At 47.1% G+C, this 13,945-nt stretch overlaps 1 protein-coding gene across 1 annotated transcript; it reads left to right on the forward strand.

The window, feature by feature from the left end:
• The first annotated feature begins 512 nt into the window (after positions 1–512).
• Positions 513–13,417, forward strand: HMGB3 (high mobility group box 3). Its single transcript, XM_087728418.1, has 5 exons — positions 513–673; positions 4,059–4,222; positions 6,173–6,312; positions 7,569–7,743; positions 12,104–13,417. The coding sequence occupies exons 2-5, from the start codon at positions 4,073–4,075 to the stop codon at positions 12,254–12,256; spliced, it is 618 nt and encodes a 205-aa protein (XP_087584544.1). The 5' UTR covers positions 513–673; positions 4,059–4,072; the 3' UTR covers positions 12,257–13,417.
• Positions 13,418–13,945: the final 528 nt, after the last annotated feature.

Raw genomic sequence — 13,945 nt, forward strand, 5'->3', positions numbered from 1 at the left:
TCTTTCTCACTTTCTCTCTCCCTCCCTCTTCCCATCTCTTTCTTTCTCACTCCCTCTCTTTTTCTCTCCCACTCCAGCAAGACGGCCTGGCCTGAATAGAATAAAATATAGGATTAATTTGGTTGTTAATTTTAATTTAATTTTTACATTTTTATTGTAAATATCAATTGGTTTTTTTTGGGGGGGATACTTTATATAATGCCCCTCTTAACTTTTGTAATATGTGTTTTCTTTTATGTTGTACGAGTCCTTGGGAGAAGGGCGGCATATAAACCCAATAAGCCAAAGTCCTTCTCCCTCCCTCCCTCCCTCCCTCCCTCTCCCTCTCCCTCTCCTCGCTGTCTGCTACCTGGGGGAGCCAAGCGGGGTGTTTGGTCTCCTTCTTTTTTGAATGAATGACCTGGCCGCGGCCAGCCAATGAGCGCGCGGGCGGCTGCTTAATATTCAGCAGGGCGGGGGCCAATGGGTCGGCGAGGAGGTTGTTTTAAACGGCAGAGCCCCGCAGCCAATCAGGCCGCTCTCGTAGGCAGCCAACGCGAGGCTGACCAGCCGCCACCGCCGCCAGCAGCCGCAGCAGCAGCAGCAGCAGCGCCGAGCCTGAGCGCGTCGTGCGAGCCTCGCTTTCTTCTTCTTCCTCCGCGCCTCCTTGCTTAGGTTCACGCGAACAATACAGGTAGGAGCCCCGAGCCCCGCGCGGCAACTTTTGCCCCCCCTCTTCCTTCCCCCCCCACGCCGCCTCTTCCTCCCTTCTTTTTCTCCTTCTTCTTTTATCCCTCCTTTTTGTTTTAAAAAAAATACATTTATCCCCATTTAAATACAATGTCTCTTATTTCTAACCCCCTCGATACAATATCGATTCCCCCCCCCCTTTCCGTTTTTTTTTTAATTTTAATTTTGTCAATTCCGGCTTTTTAATTCCCCCCTCCCTCCTTTTCCCACCAACTTTCTGACTTTCCCCCCCTCCCTCCCTCTCTCTTTCTCTCTCTTTTCTCCCTCTTTCCCCTGATTTTCTTTTTTTCCAAGGGGAGAAAAATCCGATTGGTTCCAGCTCGGGCTGGTGGAAAGGGAGTTTTCCCTTCTTTTCCCCCTTCGCCTCGTGGGTGGGTGGGTGGGTGGGCGAGGGGGGGGCTCTCCACGCGTGTGCGGGTTTTGCAGGGGGCGAAAGGGGGATCCTTCCGGAGGGGGGGTGCCTAATCTGCAGTGCGTGTGTGAAAACGTGCCTTGAGATTATCTCTCTCTCCCCCACCGTGTACGCATCCACGCCCCCCCCCCACCTACCCCGAGCCAGAGCCGCGGAGCATGGGTTTCCCGCGGCTCCGGCAGCGTAACATGGGGTTGGTGCAGCAGCGGCTGCTAAAAGCCCGCATGGGGAAGGGACGGGATCAGTTTGCTCTGATCCTTGCGCTTGGGAGGATCGGGCCGGCGAAGTTGCCCGGCCGTGCGCAGTGCCTGCCGTTCTATTCTGCATTCATAATGGCTGTCCGTCCCTTTTAAAACATCTGACAGAAGGGGGGGGGGGGTATCAAGTCCTGCGAGTCCCGGGCAGAGTGAAATAATCCCCCCCCCCCCGTTTCCCTTGCCGCCTTGGTCTCTTTTTGTGTTTTTTTCCTCCGCCGCCTTGCTCCGGATCGCCCCCAAACCTTTCGTTTCCGCTCGCTTTTTATTTCCCCTCTCCGAAAAAGCCCCTCTCGCCGTCCTCCGTCCCCCGCGAGACCCCGAGCCGACCCTTCCTCGCGCGTTCCGGGGCTGCTGGCTTTTGCCTGTGTGTGTGTTTGCCTTAATATGGCTGGCGTTACAGTAGCAGACCTAAAGGAAGAAAGACGGGAGGGAGAGCGACGCGGGGGCAAAATCCGCCCAGGGCCCCCCCGCAGCCCCACAACCTTTCGCATCCGTCCCCTTTTCTTTATCTCTCTCCTCTCCTGTCCTCAGCGGGGCGTTAAACCCCCGGATCGGGCTTTTTTTGGGGTCCTTTCCTCCTTTCTTTGGGCGACCAGGCTTGTAATGGCTGCGCGCAGCCTTTGTTAAGACTGGCGATTGCGCTAAGCAGGGGGAACGGCGGGGAGAGGAGGAGGGGGGGAGGCCCCCTTCCGACCGGCTTCCCGACCCCTTCCCGGGGTTTCTCCGCCTCGAGACCGGGCTGGTTGGAAAGAGCGTCGCTTTTTCTACCGGAGGAGCCCGGTCCCGTCTTTCCCCTCCGGATGGCCGCCCGACCAAAGGCTGGGAACGGGGAAGGCGAGCGCCGGTGGCTTTGTTAAAGGCGCTCGCGTTGCCTTTGGAGAAGCCATTTTAGCGAATGGGGCGAAAGCGAAGCGCTCCGCTCTCGCTCTCGCCCAGCCTTAGTCAAGGCGGATTGCCTGCGCAGGGGCCAAGAAGCCCAGACGAGGGTCGCCGCTCCGGACCCCCAGCGCCCCCCGAACCCCGCTGGACCCCCAGAGCTCCCCGAGGGGGGATTTGAACGGCAGTTTCTTTCATCAGAAAACGTTTCACAAAATGGAAGGTGAATTATTGGGACCGGGAAACGGGCGCTGGTTCGGGGCTCTTTTGGGGGGGCTTTTTCGACCCTTTTTTCCACGCCAAGACACGGGCACATCCCCCCCTCCATACGGGGTGGGGAGGCTTAAAGCCAGAGGGGGGGTGTCTATCTCTGGGGGGGCCACGTGCCCTGGGAGCCGCCTCCCCCCCCCCACCAATGGGGAAAAATATTTATTTTCCCAATGACCCTGGGGTGGAGAAAACAAGGGACGGACCGCAACGTTTTTTTTCCTATTTCTTCTGCTTTTGAAACTTTCTTCTCTCTCTCTTTCTCTTTTGCAGATGTGGGGGTGCAACAAGCAACATGTATTTATAGAACGGGGATGGGGTGGCGGGTTTTTTTAAAAGGCAACTTTTGCAAAAAGGAACGGAGGTGTTTTATTTTAAATGCAACTTTTGCAAAAAAAAAACGGGTGTGTGTGGATTTTTTTAATGCAACTTTTGCAAAAGGAGAGGTGGTTTTTTGGGGAGGGGGTTTCCCTGGGGAGGCGTACCAACCACTGAGATAGCTTTAATAATAATAATAATAAATAATCAACAAAACAACAATAATAATATTATAATAGAAAGGATTTTCAACTTTTTTTGTTTGCAAACATGGGATTGGAAAGATTTTATTTTTCCCAGCTGTGTGGAAAGAGGGTTTATCGCCTCCCCAGTGAAAGGAAAACTCCCCCTTTTTTTTTTCAGGACCCCCCCCCCTCTCTTTTCCTAACACTCAGCAAAGGCAAATCCTTCCGTTTAGCAGGAAACGTGTAAGGAGACGATCAATGCCCTCCTTCCCACAAACTTAGCTCAGTAGCTGGCTGGGGTTGAGCAACCTCGTAATGGCCACAATCTCTTTGGATAAAACGGACACTGCAGTCCTGTGATGTGTGCAATAATTAAGGGGGGGGGGAATCTTTAAATGGAATTGAACCGTCTTCAGAGGAATCATTTCTTTTGGGATCAGGGAGACCGTGGCCTGCAGCTATCTTGACATGGGAAGGTTGAAGTTCTCCAGGAGTTTAAAACTGAGTGGCTGGGACAGCCCAGGTGGCTTCCAAGTCCACAAGTGGGGATCCACCTGTTTAAAATCTCAAAATATTCTGCCCCTACGGGCTAGTTTGTACTTAATATATTTTTTTTTTGATGAGTTGCGAGTAGCGGAATAGGACATGGGTAGTTCAGGAAGGTGCATGCCATAACATCAAAAAAAAAAAAAAAAGAGGACGATAGGTTTTTAAAGGGATAAATGATGTATTAAAGCAGTGGTTCCCAAACTTGGCAACTTTAAGACTTGTGGACTTCAATTCCCAGAAGTCCACAAGTCTTAAAGTTGCCAAGTTTGGGAACCACTGTATTAAAGGGTTGGATGTGTTGGGGATTTCTCGGGGGGGGGGGGGATGCATTTTTTATTTATATAACAAACTTTTAAAAAACATTTCCCCGTTTCTCAATCAATTGAAGGGGCTGTGTGTTTGAGCTTGGCTGCGTGGGGCGATGGAAGATCAGTTTTTCAACTTGGATTGTTGTTTGCTTTTAAGCGTTTTGTTTCAAAATGGCGAAAGGCGACCCCAAGAAGCCGAAGGGAAAGATGTCTGCTTATGCGTTTTTTGTGCAGACCTGCCGTGAAGAGCATAAGAAGAAAAATCCGGAGGTTCCCGTGAATTTCGCCGAGTTTTCCAAGAAATGTTCAGAGAGGTGGAAGGTATGCTTTGTCCCCCAAAATACATGTCCTTGTGCTCTCCCCACCCCATCCTCACACCTGCTACCCCAAAGAACTGTGTGATAGTTGGGCAAATAATTCATAACTCATTAAAATTGATATGCTGCCTGACTTCCGGTGAAATAAAATTTCGAATTTTGCATCCACACGGACAACATTCTACATCCCCTTTTCTTGGTTGTTTTAGCTTCTCGTAGTTTAAAAAAAAAAGCTTCCTGTTTTCAGTAGAGTGAATTATGATAGGGGCGCCGTGTTCAGAAGGAAGTTTGGGGGTATCTTTGTAGTTGGTTATGCCCACCAAAATGACCAGAGAAGAGCAACCAAGATGATTAGGGGACTGGAGGCTGAAACATACGATGAACGGTTCGAGGAACTGGGCCTGGCTGGTCTAGGGAAGAGAAGGACCAGGGGAGACAGGATAGCCGCCTTCCAATATTTTGAGGGGCTGCCACAGAGAGGAAGAAGGGGGTCAAGCTGTTTTCCAAAGCACCTGAAGGCCAGACAAGCAATAATGGATGGAAACTGACCAAGGAGAGATTCACCCTGGAAATAAGGAGGGAAGTTTTGGGATATCTTTGTGGTTATGCCCCCCCTGTGGCAACCATTTTGGGAGGGTGACTGCCACTTGGTATCAAAATTCCAGATGGGGCCTTGACCAAAATTTTGCCGCCTCCAAGAATTCTGAAGAAGATTGCTTAAGACTCCATGCCATAACTATGTGGCTTTCTTACAGTATAAGCTCTCTTGCTTGAGCAGGGGGGGCTGGACTAGAAGACCTCCAAGGCCCCTTCCAGCTCTATTCTGTTCCAATTCTTCATTTTGACTGAATCCATAGTTAGGGTTTGCGATGGGACAACCCTACTCTCGCTGTTTGTTTTGAAGACGAGAAAATCATGTAGCAATATTAAATCAACTTTACACAGCACATTAGCCACAACCCATGATTTCTGAAAATACCAGGCCCTTCAGTGCAAACCAAATTTGACCTTGTGGCAAAGGAGGAACTCTAACTCAGTTGTATGCTGGCTTGTTTTGATGGAAAGAGACAGATTTCCTGGTGACTGGTTTGGAAATACTCTCTGTAGTTGACATCACCCAGACCATAGAGATAGGTGTGGGGTTTTTTTTTAGGGCTCCTAGAAAGTGCATTTTATTGATCCTGTTTGAAAATCAGCCCAACTGCTAGTGCAGTGTTAGTGAACCTTTCCGGCACCGAGTGCCAAAACAGGAGCGCATGCATGCATGCGCGCGGGGTTAGCACTGGAAACCAGAAGAGCAGTTCCCCGGCGCACATGCGGGCAACAGGAAGCTGACCTCCCACTTTCCGACATGCACATGCGCACCAGTCATCTGGTCTTCCGGCACGAGTGAAGACCAGATGGCCGATGCGCATGTGAGCGCCAGAACCTGGTAGAGCGACAGCTGGCGTGCCTGGAGAGATGGCTCTGGGTGCCACTTCCGCGTGCCATAGGTTCCCCATCCCTGTGCCTAGTGGTTAAAGATATCTCAGCAGGCTTTGAGAGAGACTTTATGTGCGGAGTTCCACATCTGATCTTCCCAAAGTTCTTTTGAGCAGGTGGGAGACAACTGCAGTAGCCCCCTTCTTCCATACTTTGAAACAGCTGCATTTTCTCTGACGGTCACGTTCAGAAGAAAAACTCCTTTTTTAGCAGCTACAAAATCAGAGCATCAGAATATGGCTGCTTTTAAAGCGCCTTGTGTCCACATACGCTATATTGTCTTTTGAAGACTGAATTGTCTGGGATTCTTGGTTGGTGTCTTCTGATGCTTGAGAGATACCTGAAGGATTTCCCTCCACCACCCTTGTTCTGGAACTGTGGTTCCACCTCCTTTGGTGGCGTCACTTGGAGGGAGTGTGTTGCTCGTCCTTTGGGTTTTTGAAGGATTCATTTATTCTCTCTCGTCTTTCAGACCATGTCAACCAAAGAGAAAGGAAAGTTTGATGAGATGGCAAAAGCCGACAAAGTACGGTATGATAGAGAAATGAAGGATTACGGTCCAGCGAAGGGCGGGAAGAAGAAGAAGGACCCAAATGCGCCCAAGAGGCCGCCGTAAGTAGACGTCACATCAACAACCTCAATTCTGGTACATTTTTAGAAGCGGTTGAATAAGGCAGGCGATGAATAAGGTATGACATTCCCGAACAGTAACAGCAGCTTTAAGGAGCTGCTTTTTAAAGTGGCTGCAACTTTGCATGGGTGAAATCTAACTAGTTGGTAATTAATGGCCATAGTTGGGACTCTTAGAACATTCTTCTGGTCCTAAATTTTTTTTTTTGGGGGGGGGGGGGGAGCCTGAATCCCGAATGGGACATTTTTGTAGTAACTGATACAACCACATTTCGATAACCGAGCTCGATTTGCAGCCAACTTTCATGAGTCTTGCTCTTCTGATTTCACACAGGGCTTCATGCCTCCATCCAGATGTTTTTGACTACTACAATTTTGGAAGATGGAGCCTTTTATGATACTATAAATTCCCTGTAGCTGGATTAGCGTTCCTTAAGGATAGCTTCTCAAATCGGGCCTGGCTGTCTACGGCTAAGTCTACTGCTATTGCTTTAAAAAGTAAAATAGATTTAAAACAGATAATTCCTAACTCGGGGTTACTTACTAAAGTGGGTTAATATCAAAAGTTAAAATTGTCATTTTTCCTGCCACTTTAAGTGGGATATTGGAAACTCTTTGGATTTAGCTTTGCTGAAGGGTATGGAAGGTGGCTGAGTGGCTAAGACGCTGAGCTTGTCGATCAGGAAGGTCGGCCGTTCGAATCCCTAGCGCCCTGTAACGGAGTGAGCTCCCGTTACTTGTCCCAGCTTCTGCCAACCTAGCAGTTCGGTTCAAAAGCACGTAAAGAATGCAAGTAGAAAAATAGGGACCACCTTTGGTAGGGAGGTAACAGCGTTCCGTGCGCCTTCAGCGTTGAGTCATGACCACGGAGACGTCTTCGGACAGCGCTGGCTCTTCGGTTTTCAAACGGAGATGAGCACCGTAACCACTAGCACCAATGTGCGAGGGGAACCTTTACCTAAAGGGAATGAGCTTCAGCCTTGCTGGAGCATAACCCTGGTGTGTTTGGGGAGTTTTTTGGTGAAGGGGTTCGGGATCTTTTGCTGTCCTCAGTCGCTCCTTCTGTCACTTGTGCCAGAAAGCAGACAAGAGGCTTGCAGGCTTGATACTCCTGTGTCACGATTCATGCACTGTCCCCTTAGAAGCAACTCACGGTAGCTTCTTGTCCAAGCCCCCTCCTCCTGCCTTTTGCTTCAGAGCTCCTGACCCATTGTCCGTTCTCCTGCATCTTTCCCCAGGTCTGGGTTTTTCCTCTTCTGCTCGGAGTTCCGTCCCAAAATCAAGTCCACCAACCCCGGCATTTCCATCGGGGACGTAGCCAAGAAGCTGGGCGAAATGTGGAACAATCTCAGCGACAGCGAGAAACAGCCCTACAACAACAAAGCCGCCAAGCTGAAGGAGAAGTATGAGAAGGTACGGCCGGGCTGTTGGTGCTGCAGTGCAGGCCGGAGGATCTGGGTGGGTTTGATCCGGAGAGGGAAGCCAATGGCGGCCGGACTGGGACCAGCGGATCCAATGGGCCGCCCTTTCTGGCTTGGCGGAGTGAATCTAAGAAATACAGGGCTGGTTTGATCGCTGTATTTTGGGGTCCTTGTTGCTCTGAGAGTTTGGTGGCTTCCTTGCAGGCGTTTCATTACCAAACTAGGTAACGACGTCAGTGCTAGAAGAGTGGATGGTTTGCTGTCTGTTTATATACTAACGGCTTGCTCGGTCAGTGTTGGTGGACTCACCGTCAAGTAAACGACAGCCCATCAATATTATATTTCCATCAAGCCAGTGGTATATAAAAACTAAGAGCAAACCCCACTCTAGCACTGAGGGTGTTACCTAGTTGGGTAATTAAACGTCTGCAAGAAAACCACCAAGCTCAGAGAGCACCAGCTCCTCTCTTCGCCCCTTCCCCTCCACTCCACACACACACCCCCCATTCTCTTCCAGCACTGATAATGTTATCTAGTTGGGTAATTAAATGTCTGCAAGAAAACCACCAAGCTCAGAGGGGGCCAAGGACTCCAGAGCCCTTCTCCTCCTTTTCTCTATTCCACAAACCCCCCAATTCCCTTCTAGCACTGATGACGTTACCTATTCGGGTGATTAAACAAAACAACTGAGCTTTCAGAGCACTGAGGAGACCCCGCAATTCAGTCCTGAGCGACAAATACTCTCTTCTGTTGGAATCACAATGTTGTGTTCTGTACAGCAAGAAGTCGCGTACAATATTGAGAAGGGAAGCAGAGAAAAAGTTCTTTGAGTCAGACACGAATGTGCCTGTTGCGTCTCTTGATGGTTAACAAGAGCCTCTTTCCAGGGTTATATCCAAATGGAGAAGCCACTTCTAAAGATATGGTAAAAATGGCATTTCAATTTTATTTTATTTTTTAAAAAATTAAGACCTCCCTGGCACAACTTCTCAGCACAAAATTAGGGACGAGTTTCAATAGTGACACTACAATTCCACTCAGGTTAATCCAGAGGGAGAGAAAGGGGGGGGAACAATTTAAATTTCAACAAATAATAGTAAAAAATATCACTTCCAACAAGTCCTTTAAACAGAAATTTCAAATTTGCAAATAGGACTATTTATACTGGCGTTTTTCCCCCTCCCTCCCCTCTTCCTGCCATCACACACAAAGCCAGCACCCCCCTTTCCCAAGAAAAAGGAGAAACTATATATATATCTCTCTCTCTCCAGGAAGTGCTGAGTAATTTTTAAAAAAAACAGACACTTATTGGTGTTTGTATTCTGCTTTTCCTCCAGCAGCAAATGGCTTCGTGGTATATTCTTCAAGTGTTTCCTGCAGGCATTTCACTACCTGCTTAGGTAGACGGCGCAATGGGGGAGTGGCCTGGGTTGAGGCGTGGCTTCTTCCTTGATCAGGATATTCTTTCTCCCTTGATTGTTTCTCTGGCGCAACTTTGGAGTAGCCTGGAGCAAATCCAATTGCCAAACACTTAGACAAGCAAGAAGCAACAGCAAGACAAACAATCGGGGAAGGAACCGCAGCCCAGCTAAGATGGGCAAGCCAAGCTAATTACGTATAAATAAGCAGCGAACGCCACTCCTCCCAGCACTGACGACGTAACTTAGACTGGTAGTGGAAGACTTGGCAATCTTCAGGAAAGCACCCAAGCTCAAGGAACATCTAGAAACACAGACACAGACACACACCGGTTCACCCTCGATCTATATTTTCTTTACTGGATTCTATTTTTCTATTGGAAAATGGGAATGCCAGGCTTGGAAATTGACAAAAACCGACCTGAAAAGGAGAGAACACCAAAATATTATTGCAAAGACACCAAAGGTTGAACATGATAAAATCCCCAGGAGTCTTTATTGTGGTTGCTAAGTGATATGAGGGTTAAAAGAACCATCCTGTGACTAGAACCGATTTTATGACCGTGATGGCCACGGTTGTTAAGCGAATCCAGCTCTTCTCACTTGACTTGTCAGAAGCCAGCAAAACAAGCCACAATTGGAACGCTGCTATCATGGTAATAAATCCAAGCCAGTTGCCAAATAAATGCCTGGCTTTCGACCATGAGATGCTGGTGGTCATAAGCGCAGGTCGGTTTCCTGGTGTCCGGACGTTGAACAATGTTGGTGTTGCAACAGTGGTAACTTAAGAAGAAACGACTTGCAAGCTATCCTCAAAGGAACATAACTTCCAGCCGTCGTTAAATGAGTGGTTTTACCCTCTGTCCAATGGTGGTGAAATGAATGGTCCTAGGTCAAAGGACTGTATGTTCCTCCCTAATCTTAGCCAAGTGTCCCAACAGACGCACCTTGGGGTCCCCCACCCCCACCCCTCCGTAAATCAAAAACGTTTTAAGTCATCCCGTGCAGGAAGAAGATTCAGGCAGGTCATGGGATGAGATTCTGACCTTCAACTGATTTTTTTTTTTAACTCCCTGAAGTTAGTGAAGATAGGGATGTGTTTTTGATATATGATAAACCATCTTTTGCCTCCTCCGAGTTCTGCTCAAAGAATTAAGCCCTTAAATGTGTTTAAAACAGAGTCATCTGTAGTAAAAACAACAACAAGGAATGTGTGGCATGATTTAACCACAATTATGCTGACAGAGCCAGTGGAAACCGAAAGTTTCTCCTTGGGAAGCAAAACTTTCTAAGTATCTTTGTTTCTCTTCTATGTTTTATTTTGGGTTAGACAGTTAGCAGAAACACTGATTAGCTGGCAAACATTGGTTTCTGGCATCTGGTGCAACTTCAAGCAGTTTTTTTAATTGGTTTATAATAGAAAATAGAAAAGAAAATAGTGGGAAAATAAGGGAGGGGGAAGGGAAGGGAAAAAGAAAGAAAAGGCATGGACTACTTTTAGAATAAGATAATAAGTAGAATAAGATAATAGCATCAAACCTCAACCTTTTACTTTTGTATAGTAACATAAACCAGCTATTTCTATAACAACAAACCTTTCTAATCAGTAAAATGCAAGTTTTGGATCTGGCTAGTCTAAAGGAAAGAATTAGGAGGTGACATGATAGCAGTCTTCCAGTATTTGAGGGGCTGCCACAAAGAAGAGAGGGGTCAAATTATTCTCCAAAGCACCCGAGGGCAGGACGAGAAATAATGGATGGAAACTAATCAAAGAGAGAAGCAACCTGGAATTAAGGAGAAACTTCCTAACAGGGACCAGTGGAACAGAGGTTGCCTCCAGAAATCATGGTCTCTCCATCACTGGAGGTTTTAAAGAAGAGACTGGACAGCCACTTGTCTGAAATAGTATTGGTTCTCTTGCTTGAGCAGGAGGCTGGACTAGAAGACCTCCAAGGTGTCCCGTCCAGCTTTATCCCATTCTAAATTCTCAAGCACAAAGTCCAGAAGTGTTTCCAAGTAGAAGCAAAAGTATTAAAGTTTTTGTTTTCTTTAAATCAGAGTCAATTTAGCCATTCTCTGCCAACTCCGTCCATTTTTGCAGCCTTCTGTTTTACAAATTCAGGCAGTTTTAAAGTATTGAATAAAGTTTGAAGGTAAACCAGCCACGGATTTAAACCCAGGTTTAATTAGGCTTAATAGCAGGAACTCTGAGAGGGATCTTGCAGTCTTAGTGGACGGCCAGCTAAATAGGAGTCAGCTGTGTGCAGCAGCAGCTAGAAAAGCCAACCCAATCCTAAACTGCATTAAGAGAGGGATACAATCAAGATCAAGGGAGGTAGTAATTCCACTCTATAAAGCCTTAGTAAGGCCACTCCTAAAATCCTGCATCCAGTTTTGGTCACCACACCATAAAAAAAGATGTGGAGACTCTAGAAAGAGTGCAGAGAAGAGCAACCAGGAGGATGAGGGGATTGGATACTATAACATACGATGAACGGTTGCAGGAACCGGGCATGTCTAGTCTAGGGAAGAGAAGGACCAGGGGAGACAGGAGAGCAGTCTTCCAATATTTGAGGGGCTGCCACAGAGAGGAGTTAGGGGGTCAAGCAATTCTCCAAAGCACCCGAAGGCCAGAGAAGGAATAATGGATGGAAACTGAGCAAGGAGAGATTCAGCCTAGAAGTAAGGAGGAATTTCCTAACTGAGGACAATTAGCCAGTGGAACAGAAGTTGCCTACAGAAGTCATGCTCCATCGCCAGAGGTTTTTAAGAGGGGACTGGACTGCCATTTGGGCGGTAGAGGGGTTGGACTAGGTGACCTACAACTGTTGACCTGATAATTTTTGGACCCTTTACCTGAAGCTGCCAGAACTCCCGGCGCCGTGGCCTTCGCTGCAGAAGGCAAACTAAACTTCCTCTCTTTGAATATTACAGGATGTTGCAGATTACAAGTCTAAAGGCAAATTCGATGGCGCGAAAAGCGCAGCGGCCAAAACCGCCGCAGCAGCCCGGAAAAAAGTAGAGGAGGAGGAAGACGAAGAGGATGAGGAAGATGAAGAGGAGGAGGAGGAGGAAGATGACGAATGAGAAACTGTGTATAATCCTTGTTTCCATGTGAATACCATAGAGTAGGGGAAACACCATTAGGAAAAGAGAGAAAAAAATCCAGCGCCTCTCGCTTGAGACGGTGCCTTATTTGTCCTTTATTAAGATTTACGCCCCAAGCCCAAATTTGGTTTTTTTGGATCACAATATACTGTAGCCTTTTTGGAAGCCCATAAATAAAAGCGCTCTAGGGAAAAATGCAGAAACACAACTGAAAACAACAACAACAACCATTCTTTAACCTGGTTTACATTCAGTAGTTAGGAACCCTCCTCCGGGGGGGGGCTCCCCGCCTGTGTAACAAAGATGTACATATTTCCAAACATTTTTAAAAACAAAAAGGAAGAGAAAAAAACAAAACAAAAGCGGAAACTCTCGTGTTCTCCTAACTCTGTGCACTTTTTTCCTGTCGGTGTAACAAAAGCATTTAAAAATGTTTCAAGCATCTTATTTTTTAATTTGTAAGGTGGTGTTTAACTATATGGTTATTGGCTAGAAAAATCCTGGGTTATAAACTGTATATATCTATAGTTTGTAAAAACTAGACAAATTCTTGTAGTTCATGCTTTGATGACCCCTGAGAAAAAAGGGGAGGGGGGGAGAGAAAGGCTTTTAATGGGGTGTGATGGGGGGGGGAAGCCTCTTGTGTGCGTTTTTCCCCCTCCCCTCCGCAGAGGCCGTGTCTCAAAGCGTGCACCACGAAAGTAGATCTAATTTACACTACAGTGAGCGTACATTTAGCTTAAAAGTTGTCTTTCTGTATATAGTGAAATAGCATTTCTGCGGCCATTCTTAGTTGTGAAGGGAGGGGAGGGGGAATTCAGCTGGCATGAGATAAAAAACAAATTGTTATGGATTCCTTTTTTTTCCCCTTTTTTTTTCCTTTTTCGTTTAAAGCGGGGTGGTTTTTTTAAACCAGAGCTGTAAAAAAATCTCCTTCCCGGGTCCGCTTTTAAAAGCGAGGGGGGAAGGCGCAGAAGAGTTCAAAAACGCCTCTGTACTTACAAAAGAAAGAAAGAAAGAGAAACAGGAAAAAGGAGAGAGACAAATTCGCGACAAACATTACGTTGGTTTTTTTGTATGTTTAGAATGCTGAAAATGTTTTTGAAGCAAAAAATAAACAGTATTACATTTTTAAAACTTCTTGACCATATTCTGAGAGTTCCTGCTTTTGAACGGAGGTTGATCATTCTTGAGCCGCGGCTGAAAGATAAACGGACGGTAGCGGCACAAGCCCTCGCGGGGGGGGGAGATGGGCCGCTGATCAGAGACACACTATGCAAATTTGAATCTTCTTATACTTGAAAAATATCAAAAGCTGAGGGGAGTTCTTAAAAAAAACGGGGGTGCGAGCCGCCATTTGCAAAGGTGTAGGAGGGTGACCCAAGGAAGGGGGAAAGCAGAGAATTTCTTTATCTCAGATGTGTGGGGTGCGTTCCTGGCCCAAATGCTATGCTTTGTAAATATTAAAATGTGCCTTTTTTTGTCTCGTGTTTCAATTCTCATGGCGTTTTTTTCTTCTTTTCTTCCCCCAATGACTCCTTCCAGTAGCTCCCTGGTCACGGGAGACGGAAGGCCCCATTCCCTCCCAGGCTTGTCCCAAAAGGGATTTCCCTTCCAACTTGGACTGTTCTGGTTTTGCTTTGAGGAGGTTTCGCTTCTCATCTGAGA

Source organism: Thamnophis sirtalis, unplaced genomic scaffold (genome assembly GCF_051295495.1).
Source record: "Thamnophis sirtalis isolate CommonGarterSnake01/CBP01778 unplaced genomic scaffold, rThaSir2_p1.2 scaffold_13, whole genome shotgun sequence".
Lineage (NCBI taxonomy): Eukaryota > Metazoa > Chordata > Lepidosauria > Squamata > Natricidae > Thamnophis > Thamnophis sirtalis.

Bases quoted from the DNA above. Each gene is read 5' to 3' on its own strand.
- HMGB3 (XM_087728418.1), top strand. From the start codon at position 4,073: ATGGCGAAAGGCGACCCCAAGAAGCCGAAGGGAAAGATGTCTGCTTAT. The intron at 6,313-7,568 runs GTAAGTAGACGT...ATCTTTCCCCAG, and splicing joins AATGCGCCCAAGAGGCCGCC to GTCTGGGTTTTTCCTCTTCT. The intron at 7,744-12,103 runs GTACGGCCGGGC...TGAATATTACAG, and splicing joins TGAAGGAGAAGTATGAGAAG to GATGTTGCAGATTACAAGTC.